The sequence below is a fragment of the Hippichthys cyanospilos genome, chromosome 18 (assembly GCF_059441005.1).
Source record: "Hippichthys cyanospilos isolate Australia breed blue-spotted pipefish chromosome 18, RoL_Hcya_1.0, whole genome shotgun sequence".
Taxonomy (NCBI): Eukaryota; Metazoa; Chordata; class Actinopteri; order Syngnathiformes; family Syngnathidae; genus Hippichthys; species Hippichthys cyanospilos.
In genome coordinates, this window is record NC_142386.1 from 9,314,523 (window position 1) to 9,334,069 (window position 19,547).

General features: G+C 36.9%; 1 protein-coding gene across 1 annotated transcript; it reads left to right on the forward strand.

Moving 5' to 3' along the window:
- The first annotated feature begins 485 nt into the window (after positions 1–485).
- LOC148408873 (LIM/homeobox protein Lhx1-like) lies at positions 486–6,553 on the forward strand. The gene is made up of 5 exons (XM_088440926.1): positions 486–1,067; positions 1,550–1,770; positions 2,359–2,636; positions 2,872–3,028; positions 4,172–6,553. The coding sequence occupies exons 1-5, from the start codon at positions 898–900 to the stop codon at positions 4,546–4,548; spliced, it is 1,203 nt and encodes a 400-aa protein (XP_088297052.1). The 5' UTR covers positions 486–897; the 3' UTR covers positions 4,549–6,553.
- The last annotated feature ends 12,994 nt before the right edge of the window (positions 6,554–19,547 follow it).

Consider the following 19,547-nt stretch of genomic DNA (forward strand, 5'->3'; position numbering starts at 1 on the left):
AAAGAAGACTACACGACGAAGTCCATGTTAGTGTACTAAAGGAACTAATGATATCATGATAATATAAGCTAGAAAATAAGTTTTAGAATTTTCCCTCAAATTATATTAAATGTTTGAATAATGTGATGCGATTTGTTCATTTCACTGAAAATGGAACATAAGGTGTCATTTTATTTTAGGTTATGTATGAAAGTATGAAGGCTCCAACATTTTTTCTTTTTAATTAAATTGAGTTTTTTCCTGATTTTAATGGTCCTGCTAATAAATTAAATCAAACAAATAACATTTAACTTTACTGCAATTTGATTTAGTAGGTGCTTCGCTGAAAGGGGTGAAAAGTAAAACGCCTTTTTATTGGCTTTCGTCTAGATGATGTCACCCGTTCCTCGGTACGTGATTGGCTGTTGGCTAAGTAAGGAGCTCATTAGTGCGCCCCACTACCCTGACATTACAACAGAGGGGGAAATGGGACACAAATTGCAAGGTTGGAGACACTGACAGAACCCCCTTGTTATTTTTTTTCCTCCACGATTATTCAAACAAGGATATACTGAGACGCAGGCATCGCTTGATGTTGACTTTGCCGTTCCTGACATCATCTTGATTGACCCGCAGCGTTCTCGTGTTTATGACAGAAATGTTGTCTCTCAGTCTTTTTTCAACAGACGACCCGATGTTTGGAGCTGTTGCTCTTGTGTGGATTGTTTTGACATATTTAAATCCTTTGGATAATCCTTGTCATTATTCACATTGACTTGGATGAACGGGGATCCCTGGATCGAACGCCGAGGTGACTGGGGTTGAGGAGGGGGAGAGACTGGAATAACCGCCAAAGCACTGTGTGTGTAAAAAAAAAAAAAAAATACATTTTTATTTATTTGGAATCAACTCTACACGATGATTCATTGCGCCAACTGCGAAAAACCAATTGTAGATCGGTTCTTGCTGAAAGTTCTGGACCGACCGTGGCACGTTCAGTGCGTGCAGTGTTGTGAATGCAAGTGCACTTTGACAGAAAAGTGTTTTTCACGAGAAGGGAGACTCTACTGCAAGAATGATTTCTTTAGGTAAGAGTCTTGTATTCAACTTTTAGACAATTTGATTTTCTTTTTTCTATCCATCTATCTATCTATCTATCTAAAATTAATAATAATAATAATAATAATAATAATAATAATAATAACAGGTGTAAGTGGTGGGAGTGTATTCTAAAAGAAAAACATTGCTGGGTCAAAAGAGTAATTAAGAGTATCACGAAATATAAATATTTTCCTGTACATTTGTGTGGTAGGTACTGTTTTTTATTGCAATGTTTATTTTCCATTTGTTTTGGATTTGAATGTCATACACATGACTTTAAAACACTTCATTGGAGTCTGTTATTATAACAAAACAATGATAACGCAATAGTAATAGCAACGTTATTATTATTATTATTATTATTATTATTATTATTGTTGTTGTTGTTGTTGTTGTTGTTTTTTAATGCTTCTCCTGTAGCGTCGGATATCGCCCATAAATAGGTCTACTGTCTTCTTGACTGCCACAGGAGATTTGGGACCAAGTGCGGTGGTTGCTCCCAGGGGATTCTGCCCAGTGATCTTGTCCGCAGGGCCAAGAGCAAAGTGTTCCATCTCAACTGTTTCACTTGCGTGATGTGCAACAAGCAGTTGTCCACCGGGGAGGAGCTCTACATCCTGGACGAGTTCAAGTTCGTCTGTAAGGACGACTACCACAACAACAACGGCAAAGACACAATCCACCTCTCAGGTTAGAATTATTATTATTATTATTATTATTATTATTACTGATATTGTTGAAATTGTTGTAGCATTAGATAAGTGTGTGTTTTAATTTTTAATGTCAAAACCATTTGCTCACCTCCCGCATTTTTGCTTATTATTTTATCGTTTTCTTTTTCCAACCGCTTTGGCTTTTTATATGCATTTTTACATGCAAAACTGGAGCGTGGGTCCAACTAGGGTTATTTACATATAAATGAGTCAAATTTACATATCAATGACGTGTTAAAATAACGAATTTGAAATAACGCTCTATTACAGTTGAAAAAAAAAATGTGTATATTAAATGATTGAATTTGAACTTCAATGTGCACGAGGCCAAAATTCATCCTCTATCCCGATTGCTTATTCTAATTTTATAAAGTGAATTGCTTTATTACACTTATCTGAATGAACTGCAGGTAGTTTTTTGAGTTCATGCGAAATTGTATTGGGTTGCCTTGTATCCAAAAATCACCCTGGAGCTGAATATACCCATCACGTGACAAAGTTGTCCCCTCAATCGAATGAGTCCACTTAAGTGCAACGGGTCTTTCCTCTCGGCGTCAATTGGCAGTGACGACGTGCAGCGAGCCCAGTTTATCTCCGGACTCGCAGGACCTGCAGCAGGACGACTGCAAGGACTCGGAAGCCGGCCATTTATCGGACAAAGACGTTTGCCCCAATGAGAACGACGAGCAGGGCGCAGTGGGAAAAAGACGCGGGCCTCGGACCACCATCAAGGCCAAGCAGCTGGAGACCCTGAAAGCGGCTTTTGCAGCTACGCCGAAGCCCACCAGACATATCCGAGAGCAGCTGTCGCGGGAGACGGGTCTTAACATGAGAGTCATACAGGTAAATTCCACATTTGCTCATTAATTCAAAATGGACACTAAAGCGTCACTTTTACGCACGCAATTGGAATTTTAAATGCGCAGGGCATCAACAAGAAAATGCAGCATTTTATTTGCATGCAAAAATCATCCCATGCACGTTTATATTCTGTTTTAATGTTACTCATTTTCACGCTTTCAAGCGCATTCTTCCTTTTTATTTTGTAGTTTTATTTGCTTGTGTTGCTCTTCAAAAGGTGTGGTTCCAAAACCGGAGGTCCAAAGAGAGACGCATGAAGCAATTGAGTGCGCTTAGTGCCAGGAGGCACATGTTCTTTCGCAGCCCGAGAAGGATGCGAGCCCTGGGAGAGCGAGTGGACACCGCGGAGCTTGGACATTTTTCCTACTATGGAGGTGAGCCAGTCAATATGGAAAAACCAAACAAATTAAAAAAAAAAACATGGGAGTAATGCTTGCGATCTTGTTTGATTAATTTATATATGCAAGTATTTTCACGTTAAATATGTGATACGTGGTTTTTTATACATAAAAATATTTGTTTTGTTTAAAATATTAAATATTGTAATTTATAGAAATAATGTTAGCAGAACAAAGCAAGATGTTTGCTTTAAAACAATCTTTTTATTTGTTTCTATGTAAAGCCATATGTTTGAGATAGTACAAGTGACAATTAGTTCTGCCTTTTGCTAAAAATGCGAGAAAGTCAATTTTCACATTCGCAAAACATTTTTTTCTGCCCAACATAAAACTGCATTAAGATCACCCCCTCTCAATTTTTTTTTTGAATCTGAAAGTGCGTTGGACAGTACATCCGTCTAACAATTTTCTTAGTAAATACCAAAATAATCGTATAATTTATGATTGACTTTGCCGTAATAATGCTAGTTAATCTTTAGATAACGTGACCTCAATTTAAAAAATGCCATTTCACTTCAGTGTGTTGACCTCTCTAAAAAAAATCTCAAAATGCTGATGGACGGACACGTTTAGCTGTATTACGGTAGTCTGACGATGTCATTATTATTCCAGTTGGACAAGTAGTTTGCACTAGATGTTACTACTAGTTGTTTTATTTAAAAGACTTCATTAAAAAAATGCCAATTCATTTCAGTATGTTGACCTCTAAATAGCATCAAAATGCTTTTCCAATCATTGCCTGGCAAACTCCTGATTATTATGTTTTGAGGGTAATCTGACCATATTATTGTTATCTGTAGTTTGTATGTTTCCAATGGTTATTTTAATTAGATGACTTCATGAGTGATTTCCATTTCATTGTTGTAATTTGACCTCTTAAAGAGGGTCAAAATACCACAAAATGCAGGTATGACAATAATTGCATCGTTTATCCCATTGATTTTCAATCAGCATGTGTATTATTTGGAATTGGGTTATTCAAATATAGTGCCTAATTTAGTGGCCAGGTTTCATTTTTTTGCAACCACTCTAAAGTGGTCATTTTAATATTTATTGCCTTGCAACTTAATGTCTATTTCCAGCTAACCCATGTATTATGCGCCTTTGAAATAAATACAGATTATCCGGGTGAATACTACGGCCCAGGCGGGAATTACGAGTACTACCAAGGCCCGCCGTCGTCCCAGGCGCAGACACCAGCAGACTTGGGCTTCGTCCCCTCAGCCATCCCCGCCGGCACCCCATTAGGGGCCATCGAGCACCGCCACCCCGGCCACCACTGCCCTGCTGAGGTGCAGTGCTACCCCGACGCCGTGTCACACCACCCTGTGAACTCCCCCAGCCCGGAACCCAACGGACCGGGCTCCATGCACAGCATCTCCAGTGAGATGTGTGGGCCCAGCACGCCTTTCACCGCCATCGCCCTCGGCGACAACGGATACACCAACCAACTGTCGCAGCCCTCGTCCGAGGTGAGCGAAGGAACTGTGTGGTAACGCTGGGCGCTCTGAAGGCAAATCATCACTTTATTTATTTATTTATTTATGTATTTATTTATTTATTTGTTAATTCATTTATTTATTTATTTATTTATTTATTCAGTTCCTTATTTAAAGCTAAATCTATTCTTGAATGTGATTCTGTTTGACTTTAAAACAGGGGTGTCCAAACTTTTTTTTTTTTCCATTTATGGGCAGCATACAGGCAAACACAAGAATGCAAGAGCCACTTTAAAATTCTTTGAGTTTTATTTCGTAAGTGATAAAACAATTAAGCAAGTAATTATACTACATCTCCCGCTAGAGCATATTTTAAGAATTGATTATTCTTTCAATCATTCCATTATTCCATTTCATAGTTCTGCTTTGTTGTTTATTACTATTTAGCAAACACAATCACACAAAAAAGGATTGTGGGTTGGATGATTGTTTTTCAAAGTACAAACAGATTACAGCTAGGTTATATGGCCTAAAAATGAAATCGTTTTTTCAGTCTGTCGGGGCAAATTTAATCAATTCTATTCACCGTAACAAACCCAACAAAAGTAATTTCCAAAATGTTCAGACAATAATATTTTCCTGTTTTACAATTAGTTTTAACCTAAACCTTTCATAGTTTGTGCAAAACAAGAGCTATTCATTGCTTGTGAAAACCGATGGCAAAACAATTTTTTTTCCAATTAGTTTACTTACCAATATGTTGTTTATTTATTATTGTTTAGTGACTAAAACAACTAAACAGAAATTAAGGGAAAAAAACTTTTTCTTTTTTTTTTTTAAACAAAAACCTGTTATTTCAATAGGGTGTGTAGACTTTTTATAACCACTCAATATGCAAGTCATGAGTTAATGAAGTTGTAAACTTGAAGTTTTAAGCAAGTCTTAAGTTAGGGTTGCAACAAAAATCAAATCAGGTCCAGCCACACACACATTTTTTTTTTAACTCGCTTTGCAGGTTTTGTGGGGCACTGAAAAATGGTTGGCAGGCCAAAAATGGCCTCGGGCCGTAGTTTGGACACCTCTGGTCTACAGTATTCAAATGGGACTCATGAATACTAAGCTGTTGGAGCAATAAACATGCATAGTAAATTTTTGACACCATTCATAGTTTTTCAAAAGATTAATATGTAGGCTATGCATGTAAGTCCATGGTCTTTTCTGCTTTTTTTTTTGTTTGTTTGTTTTTTCCAAAACCATCTTTCAGTATTAAAAAGCAGCACTCTGCAGCTAATGGTGAATACAAGGTTTTAGATTGTGATTGTCAAGTTTGTTGCATTTGACCAAAAAGCTCTCTCAGGACTGTCTAAGATTTCATTTGTCAGTTGTGTCAAAAAACAGGTTTGCCTTCAAAAAGCACGAGACGTCCGAAAGAATGCATTTGTATAGAAACTGACCGCGCTTTATGAAGACGATGAGTTGATCCATATAAAGAAGAAATATTAGCAAAGGGCAGTCATCTGTTTACTTTGAGCCCCCGGTATTTAAATATCACTGTATAAATCCTGATTGATTGTGGAAATGGATTCCAGGGCACAAAGATCAACCAAACCTGTGTAGCTATGTTTGTGCGATTGCTCGCTGTGCTGGTTTGAAATTGGTAAAAACACACACACAGCTCCTCAAGTTGTGGTAAATTCTTGTCTCCCAAAAAAAAAAAAAAAACCACACACACACACAACACACACACACACACACACACACACACACACACACACACTTGTATGCATAACGCCAGCAGTAGCTCATGTTTGTGATGATGGGATTATTCAAATCAGGCCTGAGACTGATGTTTCTGACCATTCACTGTATGATAAAATACATTCTGATTGTCATTTGTACAAACTGACTTTGGACAAAAATATTAGCTTAATTCAGTCAAAAACCCACTGGAATTCCTTGCACCATAATTTGCAGTAAATATGTCAACATGTTTTGGAAATAGTTTTGTATGTTTTATTGTGTTATTTAAAATATTAAGTCAAATAAAATGATGTGAACTGGATTCAACAGAAATATTCCTTTTGCAAGCACCTGATAGCTATAGTCTTGATTTCTTTGTCATTTTGCAAACTGAGTGAAAATGTGACAAAACATGCATGGTCAGATGGTGATTATGCATTAATGTCATTAGTATTGGCCAAACGAAGCTTCATGAAGCACTTGTGATATTTAATGGCACTCGTGGTCCCCAAAAGCAATGGAATTGAATACATTTCCACTGCACTAGTATTTATAGTTCAACCAAGAAAAAAAGAAAAAAAAAAATCAACCAAAAAAAAATCCCAAGTGCTTCATGAAGCTTCGTTTGCCCATCACTATTTGTTTAGCAAACTGCATCTAGTTTGTTGGAGTAGAGCTGTTTGTCGTGTACTTTTCCTCATTGGTATTCATATATTTGGTGTGCAAAGTTCAAATTATAACACAAAATTTAACCCAATATGAAGGCAACCCACATGCAAAGCATTTGTTGCATGGGGGAAAAAAAAGATTCATTAAAATTTGATATTACAATAGTTGTTGCATCGGTAGGAAAGATGCATGTTTTTTTTGCGTCATCCCAGCATCCATTTTTTGACGTATTGTTCTGGCTTTAATTCTCCTTGGAGTTAAACAGAAGACGCGTTTGTCTGACATTTTCAGCCGAAACCTTTCGGTGGCAAAAATATCTGTGCATACTTAGATACTATTTGCAGAGGGCGCCACTATTGGTCAATTAAACAATACGTTCCTTCATGTTCCGATTTCTCTTAACTTGAAAAGAAAAATCCACTCTTCCTGTCATTGCAGTAAAAATCGTGAAAGTAGATTTGCTGGTACCTGCAGAAAAGCTGTTAAAATCTCACCTGAAGTGACTTCACGTCCCTCCAGGTGTACATGTATCCCCATTTGAGAGTTGCCATTTGTGATATAGTCTGCTTGTATACCCACTGAACCAGTTACAAACACACAAACATTCATAGGTGACCCATTTTATTAATTCACTACTGTATATGAAAATCTAGCCTATGTTTGCCTTGACTAAAATGCCAATGAGAGGAAACTCAAAAGCTTTTATAAACAAGTTATATTTGTCAGCTTGCTGTTTGTCTCAAAAGGGTGTCTCACATGAATCTTCAAATGACAGCAAACAATAGAAATCGCAGATCATGCTGGCAGCACCAGTATCACCATGCGCCATTAATTCCTGTTTGCACATGCTGACAAATATTTGCTCCCGTTTTGTAAGATGTGTGTAATCACAAAGTGAACCCCCCTCCCAAAAAAAAAAAAAAATTGCAGCTCATAACATATGAATCTTGATTTTGAATTTTGGCTTTACAAAAAGGGTCACTGAAATGTTGGTGGCTGGCCCAAGGGCCTCATGAATTTTCTATTGGCCAATTCTAAAAATATGTCAGTGATGGGACAATGGAATGTTTTCAAAGTAATCTTGAAATGTAAACACTTGCCGAAAATTAAGTTTTACGGATGAATTTCCAGTTAACAGACTGCTTTAACCCTTTCACTCCCTTTGGGACAATTTGTGTTACTGTTTTTCAAAAAAATGGCTGTAGATGTAGAAATATAGAAATAAGATGAAATGGGATCCCAGTGGTTCATTACACACGATTCTACAGATTCAGTGGCATTTAGCAACTTTTCCATCCACAACAAACCAGTGCTGGGCCCACTGTCAACAAGGTAGGTTGCGTTGTACAATTTCAAGTACATCTGCTACTTTTAGCTATACTGAAGTTTAGAAAAAAAAAAAAAAAAGGGAAATTGGACGCCTCTTCTTAACAAACCGGGCCATTTTCCCCGCAAAAGGTTACTGCTAATTATTTAGTCAGAAACAGCAATACCTTTCATGGCTCCGCCGCCTTGTTAGCAAGCGATTAAAGACAGAAAACACAATTTGACAAACTTAAAAATGATTAAATTTTTAAAAAATATATTTAACTGATGGAATTGGTTGCTTTATTGAAGCGTCATGAATATTTTCACAATTCCATATAAAACAAAATTAAATGAACACAAGGATATATATATATATATATATATATATATATATATATATATATATATATATATATATATATATATATATATATATATATATATGTGTGTGTGTGTGTGTGAATAATTTTTTTCCTCCATGTTACAAAGGCTTCTACATAGGTTGAGAGCGCACTATCAACAGCGGCCAGAGGCGGCGCTAAAAAACAACGACTAGGCCGAACAAGGCACAAATCTGTAACTGTTAATTTATGAATCTACTACATCAGTTCCAAAACACCCAAATTTCACGGACCCCGGTTTTCCGTGGTCCCCAATTTGAGAGCCACTGGTCTATGGGATATACAGTCACAATGGTATTTTTTGGTGGAAATGAAAGTGGGATTTTTTAAAAGTAATTTTCCAAGTATCCCAGAATTACAAACAAGTAATATATGCCATAATTTTTACTAAAAAAAAAAAAAAAGAATCGGTGGTGAAAGGGTTAAAACATGAAATGCAAGTTTGTCTATTGCTGGAGTAATTCCCCCATTCCCAATTTTCTATTCACTATAACATATAGAGATTTCTACATAGTGGAATAAATATTTCATCCAACAATTTAGCGACATTCAAATGTCATTCTTGTTGCACAATTATTGTGCATGCCAGCTGATTATCCTGTCCTCTAATTACTGAACAAATAGATTATAATGAAATTGTGGTGTGTTAAATTGACTGTATTTTATAAAGTTTATGCAAAATCAAAATGAAAAAAAAAGAACATAAAAATCCAAAACATGCATAACCAATGTAATCTGCTGCTGCAGTGTGCCAACGCATGACAAACACAACCAACACACAACCTGAGACTCAGGCCTCATTATCAGCAAACATATCCCAGGTGCCAAAGAAAAAGACACCAGTGAGAAAATAGCAAATGAGCAGATAGTGTTGGTGCACTCATGCATATAAAACACTCCAGTTATAATAGAAAAAACAACACAAGCGTGTTCTTTTAATACAGTGGCTGCTGAACTCTGCAAAATTTGTAACATTTGCAAAAATACAAAAGCGCGTCACCACAAGGCACAAAGACAGACGTTTTGACTTTTAAAAGTTGCTCAACGGCTCATTGCAAAAATAAAACGGTCATACAATTTGCAAAGTCAAGATAAAATTCTGGTTTAGTTGTACATCTTGGAAACAGTTCTACGGTCATATTATTATGTATTATATAGATTACTAAAATAATCATATTAAAGGATAAAAGAAAGCCATTACAAAGGTTTCAAACAAACTATATTTGATTATAGTATTTGAAATTATATATATATATATATATGTTTTTGATCAAATTCTGTGGCACAATTCAGAACGTTTCAGATCAGTTATGTTCAGATTTGAATAAGGCTTTCAGATGTGAATAAAAGTCAGATACAAATTCAGTATGCCAATGTAGATGCAGTGTAAACATTCAAATCTCATAAAATAGCTCTTGGTAATAAATATCAATACAAATTAGACACTCATTTGTGGTAAGGTAGCATATCTTTTTAAGGATTTTTTTTATAAAGATGTCGTGGTTAGGTTGAATAAAGTTTGACTATTGCTGTACTGTACTTGCTTATTTCCCTTATTTTGCCTTTTAAACTAGTGCAACATAAAGATGCACAGAAAACAGACCTACTCATTGAGACTGTGCCTTATAATACGGTGCATATTATAGTTCCAAAAACAACATGGTATAGCTGTCAACATCCACTGTTTATAATATATATATATATATATATATATATATATATATATATATATATATATATATATATATATATATATATTTCGGACATTAAATTAGCATCAGATACTTTGACCTGCAAATTCAGCATCACTGTCACCATCGCAACAGAAAAATATTCATTTCTTATAATCAATAGCCGTGGACCGTATTATTGGAACCGGATTGTTTTGTTTGGGACGATATCATAAATAACCCTGCTATAACTTGGATGTCTATAACTGTGCGTATATGTTTTAATATATACTGCCGTAAAGACACATTCAAAACTGCAAATATGATCTGACAGTCACATTAAAGCATCTCTGATTGTCTGACGGCAAAAGTCAATACCCTAAATATAAAGGCTGCACAAAAGACTGCTGACTGTAACCGCTGAGGCCACGGAGTCGTCGTGGAGGGGGGGGGGAAGCGAGGGGGGAGACAGAGCGCCCAGAGGGTTGTAAACCATAAACTGCAGGGAAGCATGCACCGAGGGGACATTTTTAAGATTCATTTTCTCCTCCGATGTGTTGCTCGCACAATCCAGATGAGGTCAAAAGGGGAGGTACATATGGCTGGAAATGACTGCGGCAATGCAAGCTGGGGCCTAGCCATCGTTTTTCTTCCGGGAACATCGAAACAAGTCCGCGGTGATTTTAATCTGCAAGTTTGTGACACCATCATGCTCACAACCACGCACACTTTTGTGCTATTTCGGCATGAGAAGACACCTAACCAAGGCGAAATGTGTATACTTTTGTCAAATAACGGCAAGGAAAATGAACAGTGGCATGTAATCAGTAAAACCAGTCGAGTGTATGATTTCACAACTGGAGAAACACATGCAGCAATATTATACACATGCATGAGAATATATCCATTGGCTTGTTGTTGGGGAAAAAATTGACACAGGACAATGACTCAAGAGATCCACTCTTGTGATGGACTATGTCTTGGTACAACTGCAATAATACACTTGGAAATTTCCGCCGATTTTCTGACACTTGTTTTCTGGATTGTCGTGATTTGATCGTATATAAAATGAACACAATCTTTCTTTTTCTCTGTAAATTAAACCAAAAAGCAATCTATATAATTTGACATATCTACGGGTTGCAGTTGATGTGAATTTCAAGCTCCCCCTCAAAAATTGTCAGAATTTATACAAAAGCGAAAGATGAATTTTTTCGTTTTTTTTTTCATGAATATTAGAAAAGTAAACCACCCCAAGCAATCTATATAATTTGAGATATCTACAGGTTATAGTTGATTTGAATTTTGAGCCCCCCCCCCAAAAAAAAAAAAAAAAACTGTAGGAATTTATACAAAAGTGAAAGAAGAATTATACGTTTTTTTTCCCATGAATATTAGATGGTGAGTAATGACACTGTATTCCACATACACGGAGACTAGATACTGTCTGAAGATAATTTACCATATTTCTTGGAGGTTTGTATCTGTCTACAAATAATTATATTAGCAAAATACAATCTTAAAATTTCCACGGCTTAATCTAGGGTTGACCTTGAATAAAATTTGTGGTAAACGCTAGACTTGGTTCGTTTCCCCAAAGCCCCTACCCAACTGAGGGGCCAACATTTGTCGGCTAAAGTAACGGTTAAGGTTTCATTCAAGGTTGCCAACGTTTGCCCAAATGTCGCCAAAGCTTGCCAAACATTCGCCGACATTTTTAATGTTTTTGCATTTCTCGCTCGCGTAGAAAATCTTCTTCCAACAAGAGCGAACGTCTGGCGACGTTTTAGGGATTGTTGGCGACCTTGAACGCACCCTGATGAGATCAAAAGAACCGCTATCATCACCGGACAGTCAGCAACATTTCCCCCCCAATGCAATATGGCTTTAATGTGCAGTAATGTGGTTTATAACCTGGTGCACCTTTTTACCGGATGTGCCTTAAAACCCAGCCGGTGTACTTTACAACCCTGTGTGCTCTATAACCTCCTTAGACCTGTGTCCTCTTTTTTGTCCATTTTGTCTCAGCAAGAGCACAAAGTTAATTGCATCCCATCCAAACACGAATTTGAAAAGTCAGTATGCCCACCATTGATCACACTGGGACTAAAAGTGTAGCTTAAATGAGTTTAAACATATTGACCAAAAATTACTGTCCACTACAGTGGACATAAATGAATAGGTTGGTTCTCCACAGAATATGGTGAAATTTCCAAACGTAAAAGATGCCCTATTATCTGGTAAGTTTTATAAGCTGAAAATGATGGGAAACATGTGCAGTAATATACTGTAGATATACACATTGATTATTCGGCATCCAAGATGGATTTTTTTTTTGGATGGATGGATACAAAAAAGAAAAACATTCATTTTGTTCAGAAAAGAAAACAACGGCAACATGTATTTAAATGGTAACTTTCAATAAGTCACTAAACCTATATAAAACAGCTGCAGACACAAAATAAACAAAAATCACAAAAAAGCAATGATGTTCAAATAGTTGCGATTATATTTGTATGAGGCACAATGGAAAGTCATCTATAGTTCTATTCCCTAGTAGGAGATTATGCTACGCTGTTAATCAAACTAATCCCTGTTTATCTGAGCAAAATGCCTTGATTAAGGGAGAGATTTGCAAGTCAAACATGAGACCAGCAAATCAATTTACACCAAGCGGACTGTGCTTATAATAACAGTAGGATAAACCTTGAGCTTTGTATTTGTAAAATAAAGGTTGTTTATACTGCTTTGTCACTTTTGCTTTGCAGTGGAACACATTGATTTTATGCAAAAACATTAGCTTCCAGAAGCATTGTTAAATGTTTCAAATGATTATTTTCCCTGACGATATTGCATGAAAAATATAGCATCGTTTGAATTTTTGGGATTAATCGGAATTGGTGGTGAATGGTAACAATTTGCAATGGTGATTCAAATGTCTTTTTGAAAACATATTTTGCCATATTCAGTTTGATTAAATCTTTTGCTTCATAGGTAGATGAATCAAATCTTTCTGCTTTGGGTCACAAGCAACCAGTTAAAATAAATGTATGCATGGAATAAATAAAGAATAATCTGTTAGCTAAAGAAAAACTAGCAGCGATAAACCCGCTCTTCAGGTGCACAGCTTCACACAGGTGACACTTATTCATCAAACATTGCCATATTCAGTTTGATTAAATCTTTTGCTTCATAGGTAGATGAATCAAATCTTTCTGCTTTGGGTCACAAGCAACCAGTTAAAATAAATGTATGCATGGAATAAATAAAGAATAATCTGTTAGCTAAAGAAAAACTAGCAGCGATAAACCCGCTCTTCAGGTGCACAGCTTCACACAGGTGACACTTATTCATCAAACGAGCAGCACCAACTCCACTGGATCCCCCCCAAAAAAAGCTCGAAAAATGACCTCAAGTGAAGCATAAACATGGGTGGCCAAAATTTTTCCTCTGAGGGCTGCAAAAAAGCGCCGTATAAATTGAGGGTAGGCAGCCCCATTCGTAGAGAACCGCATAGCTGCATGTCTGCTTCCTACAACATACCTGATTCAAATAATCAGCACATCAGCAAGCTCTGCAGAAGCCTGATAACGATCCTGATCGTTTGAGTCAGATGTGTAAAGAAGGGAGACGTCGAATACATGCGGAATAGCAGCCAAGCGGAGTTGCCTGCCCCTGGTAGAAATCCATCAATCAAGTAATTACCAATATAATGTAGTCATTTAAAAAATAATGCTACGCCAAGGCTTTTTGTTAAAAGGTGATGAAGCAAATTTTGATGTTTTCACACTCATTTTATATAGCCTTTGAGGTCATGTCAAAATGTCGTTTTAGTGTATGTCGTGAGACGCTAAAATTTGGATGGAGGACTACAAGTGGCCCCAGGATGCAGTTTGGACATCCTTGATGTAAAAATAATCCTAACAAATGTTGCAAATGACATATTGAACTTTGCTCATTGCTTCTAATCCTCAACTAGAATGTACGTATGAGGCAAAGGGCAAACATAACCTACCAGTGCTTTTTTAAATTTCGCATTAAAATCGTCTCCAATGGTATGACTGGCATAACTTGATTTGGTTTACTAGTGCAGGGGTTTTCAAACTTTTTGGAAATCAAGTGTTCCAAGGACTCCATTGCAAATGTTTGCAGAAACAAAACCAAAATAATCATTTGAGCCAAACATAAGTGCCCTTTTTATACAACAACATATTCAACCAGAGTATATTTGTTTCTTTTCCGCTACTGAAGTTTACAAAATAATAATTGAATATTGCACACCTCCCATTAACAAACTGGGTCAATGTCCACCAAACAGGTCACAGCCACATAATTAGAGACTAAATAATCAAGCTGTTTGATGATGACATGAATTACATGTCTATTTAACAAAACACTAAATTATTACATTTAAAAAAATATATATCAAACTGGTTGAATTGATTGCTGTATTGAAGCAATCACATTCACAATTTAATATAAAAAATAAATTTACACAACTTTTTATTTTTTTATTTTTAACCCAATTTATTTCACGGACCCCTTGCAGTCATGCCACGGACCCCGACTGGTCCGCGGACCCCACTTTGAGAACCACTGTGTTAGTGTACTGGCCAAATTTTGAGAGCGTTGTCACCCACAAATCCCCCCCCCCCAATAAAACTCATCCATCACCACAACCTTAAATAAGATGCATGACAACATCAGAATCTAAAATGAAAAATGCTTGTTCATCTGCACCACTTGCAGTGGAAAACTTTTATATTTGACGTTTTTGTGTAAAGTTGAACACTCCTCGCAAAAGAGGATAAACTAACATGATTTTACATTCAAATGTTTAAACACATTTCCTCTGTCAAAAAAATAAAAGGAAAATAAACCCTCATGCAAGACAGAGCCTGACTTGTATTTTCATGTCAGTCTCAAAACAAAATGCGGCACGAGAAATTTGCTGCCTAAATAGACATAGACACTGATTAGCCTCAGGTGAGTGGCTCCACGCAGGTGGCACTCAATCTCCAAACGATCAGCATTGACTCTACTGGATTCCAAGCAAAAAAGTACAAATAAATCGTGACCTGTAGTCAAAATAATATTAGCAATAATTTCAAATAAACATTTTACTGTATTAGCAGAGTAAACCTGCATAATGATCAGAAGATAGTTTAGATAATTTCAGTTTAAAGTCTTCAATATTTCTATGCTCTCTGCAATAACTGAGCATGAAGTTATTTTGCATTGGAGGAAAGGTCAGAACTCAAAATGAACTAACTTTTAATGTCTCAATTCTGACCTTGATATGCTTTTGATGTTGTTTTTTGTTTGGGTTCTCAAAAACCCATATTGACCTTCAACAAATCTTCCTCTTTACAATAAGTCAAATACTACTGAATATGCATATTAGAAAGCTTTAAATTTCTTAGGGTTGGGGGGGAAAAAAGTCAACCAAGTCGGGTCAATCAACTGAAAAATAAATAGACTAAAAATATCCACCATGTTGAAGCTCCACTGGAACCGTGTTCGCGCCACCATTGTCTACACAAACAACAATCTTGCAAATGTACGTAGTGTTGCAATGGTTCCAACAGAGAAAGACTACCTCCCGCAAAAACGAGACATAACAATTGTGGGATCATTTCCAATTATCATGGAAGTCATGCCACAATAGTACTCAACAGTATATGAAAAAAAAAAAAAAAAAAAATCTTGTAGAGCAACTCTTGTAGAGTTATGTGGCATTGTTGAATATTTAATATCATAATAAATAGAGAAAGATGTATAGTTTTATATTTTATTAAACTCATTATTATTAAACCATTACACCATTGTCAAGTTATATCAGCTTGAAGACACTCAGCTAAGTTGGGGTCATGTTATTTTTACGACAGCAATTTCGACCTCCCGGTTCAAAGGAGCAGTTGAGCGCACTTTTCCCAATAGAAGGTCCGATTTTCGATTTTCCACAAATGCAGCATTAGACACGCCTTTGTAGTCAGGTACAGGACAGGACTATAACCAAACAATTCCAAATAGTTTACGCCTGTCCTTTGAATTGTGGACCTATTTCAAAACTTATCTTTGGTAAATTACTTTTAACAGGCAGAGAGAGGGTTTAAAAATCCCCCGCATAATGTCTTGGGAAAATTGGGAATGCATTTTTCCTGTGATGATAAAAAGGTGTCCAGGCTCTGAAGCAACAAAGCAACGCGAAACTGTGATGCTCGCTCCGTTATACTTCACAGATGAAGGTTTGATGGTAATGTGCCCGGGATTTTTTAAAATTTTTTTGCTTCTGCACATCATGTCGGATGCTCCTTTTCAAACAACTTTGTGTTCAAATGTCAAAGCAATAGCTTGCCATTACCGCAGGAGAATATGCAAAGTTGAAATCCGTAGCAGAAACCATAAAACTGCTTAAGGTGAGAGCTCAGAGGCAAAATTCCAATTTTTGACACTTTAGGACCGCATTGTGGATTTCTTTTTTTTTAGTTTAGCGAGTTGGCTTTTAAATATATTCAAATCGTGATCTTGTGCGAATTTAGATTCGGCCTTTCTGTCATTGCTGCTTCCTTTTAGTCACTTGAACAATCTGGTTCAATTTGCTAATTTGACCCTTTCTTTACTTTTGGCTTCAGGCTTGGTAGTCCACTTTCTGCATGAAAATCACTCACACATACAATTTTATAATCAATGCCCACAGTAATAGGATTCCTCTGGCCACGGGCAATTAATACAGTACTCCCCCCGCCCCCCTTCTTGTGCTGATCTCAAAGCTACGAGACATTGGCTTCTCCTCATTTACATATTTATTGCATTGGACTCAAATCTGGCGAGTGATTGATGTGGAGCCTGCCTCCTGAATTTTTAGCGGCCCATTATTATGACAGAGAGGGAGGGAGCTGCAGCACGTCAGTGTACTTTTGATTAAAGTTGAAGAAGACAGAATCCTAAGTGTTCCCCACCTACTTTCTCTCTTTCTGTGCGCCGCTTCCATCTGCAAGGCCAAGGGCTGACAAGATGTAAGAGCGTGTTATAGCTATTGACAAGTCATTTGCTCACAAAAGTCAAGCCAGATACGCTTGTTACGACTTTAATCACCATATCACTTGCGCTACATTTTTAGAGATTATAAAGACAATGGATTAAAATTTCTGGCTACGCTAGCATCAGTAGAGTGAAGTGTTATTGACTAAGACACCGAGGCTCCACGCTTGTAATGGAGAACGACGGCATTAGACAATGTTTGCGGTTTCGCCACGGCGGAAACCTGTGAAATTGGACGTCGCTTTGAGCGATACATATACATTAGGGGTGGGAATCTTCGTCTCGCGGTTTGATTTGATTATGATTTTTCAGTCTGCAAATCGATTCAGAATGATTTGTTTGGCGAGGATTTCTGCTTCAACCTACTGATATGCAAGGGATCATCAAGAATGATTCCAGTTTGCTTTGGAAAAAAAGGTTTTCCTTCGATACGTTTTAAATCGTAAATAAAAAGTGACTTTTTTCACAAAAACTGCTACAGGACTTGTTATTTTATTGGCTATTGTATACCACTTGACGGATCATCTTTTAGTATTTTCATCCCCATCATTATACTTGATATATATATCTTAGCTTTTGTGGATTAAAATCCATATTTGCAGTTATTCTTGTTTATTGCATAAATGGACATTTTTTACTGAATAAAACGCACACAATCTTTCATCCCCTGAAAGATGAGAAAATGGCACACTAAAGAGGCTTGAAAATGCATTCAATTGTAATCAATTTAATAAGTATAGCACCGCTCGAACAATGGTAACCTTAGACTGGCATGATTATACGCTAGGTTTTTGCATCGTTATATCGCAGTCGACGGACAAAGGAACGCAGACCCGACCGCATAAGCTTGACGATGATTCTCTCATTTGCAGTCGAGCATGAAACCTTTGAGTAGGAAAGAGTGTGCTCGGCAAAAAATGTACGTGTTTGTGGTGTGTGTGTGTGTGTGTGTGTGTGTGTGTGTGTGTGTGTGTGGGCTGGTGGAGATTGGGATGGAGGGTAGCAGATCAGCAGTCATGGTTCTGCCAAGTCTACACTTCTGCTGTCTGTATAGCAGCGAGGCGAGAGAAGTCCCATACCGATGAGAGCCGCACTTCAGAACTGAGGTATCATTAAGCACATTCACATTACAAAAAAAGAAAAAAAATACAGTAATGTGAGTTATTTCTTCTCAAGGTTCAAACGTCATGTGTCTATTTTAAAAGTGGCACATTAGTGCCTGCTGCAACATTTCCCCCCTGGCTGGTCGTCTTTGTCCTTCAGGCCCAGAGGACAATGGTCACACATGCAACCATTGTACGGACCCCATGAGGAAGAGTAAACCAACATTTCCATTGGGAGATGGCTTTACACGCTCCACTGATATGCCCTAATGTATGCATTTTAATAGATGCGACCTTTCGAAGAGGGCTGCTGTAGGTCTGGACTGTTTGCATACAGCTAAACGTAGACCTCTTTGTCAGCACGTCTGTATCCTCTATGCGTTGACGTTGCTACTTTTTTTTCCACAATTATTTAAATTGGACTGTTTTCTCAACTAATTTGGACATAATATTTATCATTCTATGTGACAATACAAAAATGTATTTTAATAAAAGTATCATTCGTGATCATTTGGCATACAGCAATTACACATAACACAGCTAGCATCTTTTAAATGTGATCATATACAAATACACACAAGTGTACACTATCAATAAGCTACTACTTTTTTCTCATGCTTCAAACCCTGAAGCTTATAATTTATCTTATAGTTTTTTTGTTTTTTTTTTACTACCAACCAGGGAGAAATCCCCAAGTGAAAAAAGATGGTGTGAAAGTATCGATTTTGAGTTCGATTAGTCATTTTACTCACGCTCCACTAGTAAACACAATCAGGCATGTTAGTCTTGTGTTCGTGCAGTATTCTAACAATCCGAGTGTGTCAGTGTGATGTTGAAAAAGTGTGATGTTGGTGCTGCTCATATTTTTAAACGTGCACGTTCAGTCTGTGTTGAAGGCATGATCTTGTTGTAACCAGGCAGTTTGGAAGAAGAAGTTTTACATGGACAAAAATAAAAAATTGAAAAAAAAAAACATGTACCATTTTTGTGCATGAATATTAAATGTTACAACCCGTGCCTTATGTCAAATGTGGGCTATAAATGCCCCAAAAAAAAAGGAATGTTCTCTTTTTTTTTTTGGTGAAGTTGTGCTTACATGACAAAATGTTTTTTTAAAACAG

Coding starts and splice junctions, on each gene's coding strand:
- LOC148408873 (XM_088440926.1), top strand. CDS start 898: ATGATTCATTGCGCCAACTGCGAAAAACCAATTGTAGATCGGTTCTTG. Junction 1,068..1,549: donor TGCAAGAATGATTTCTTTAG/GTAAGAGTCTTG, acceptor TGACTGCCACAG/GAGATTTGGGACCAAGTGCG. Junction 1,771..2,358: donor AGACACAATCCACCTCTCAG/GTTAGAATTATT, acceptor GTCAATTGGCAG/TGACGACGTGCAGCGAGCCC.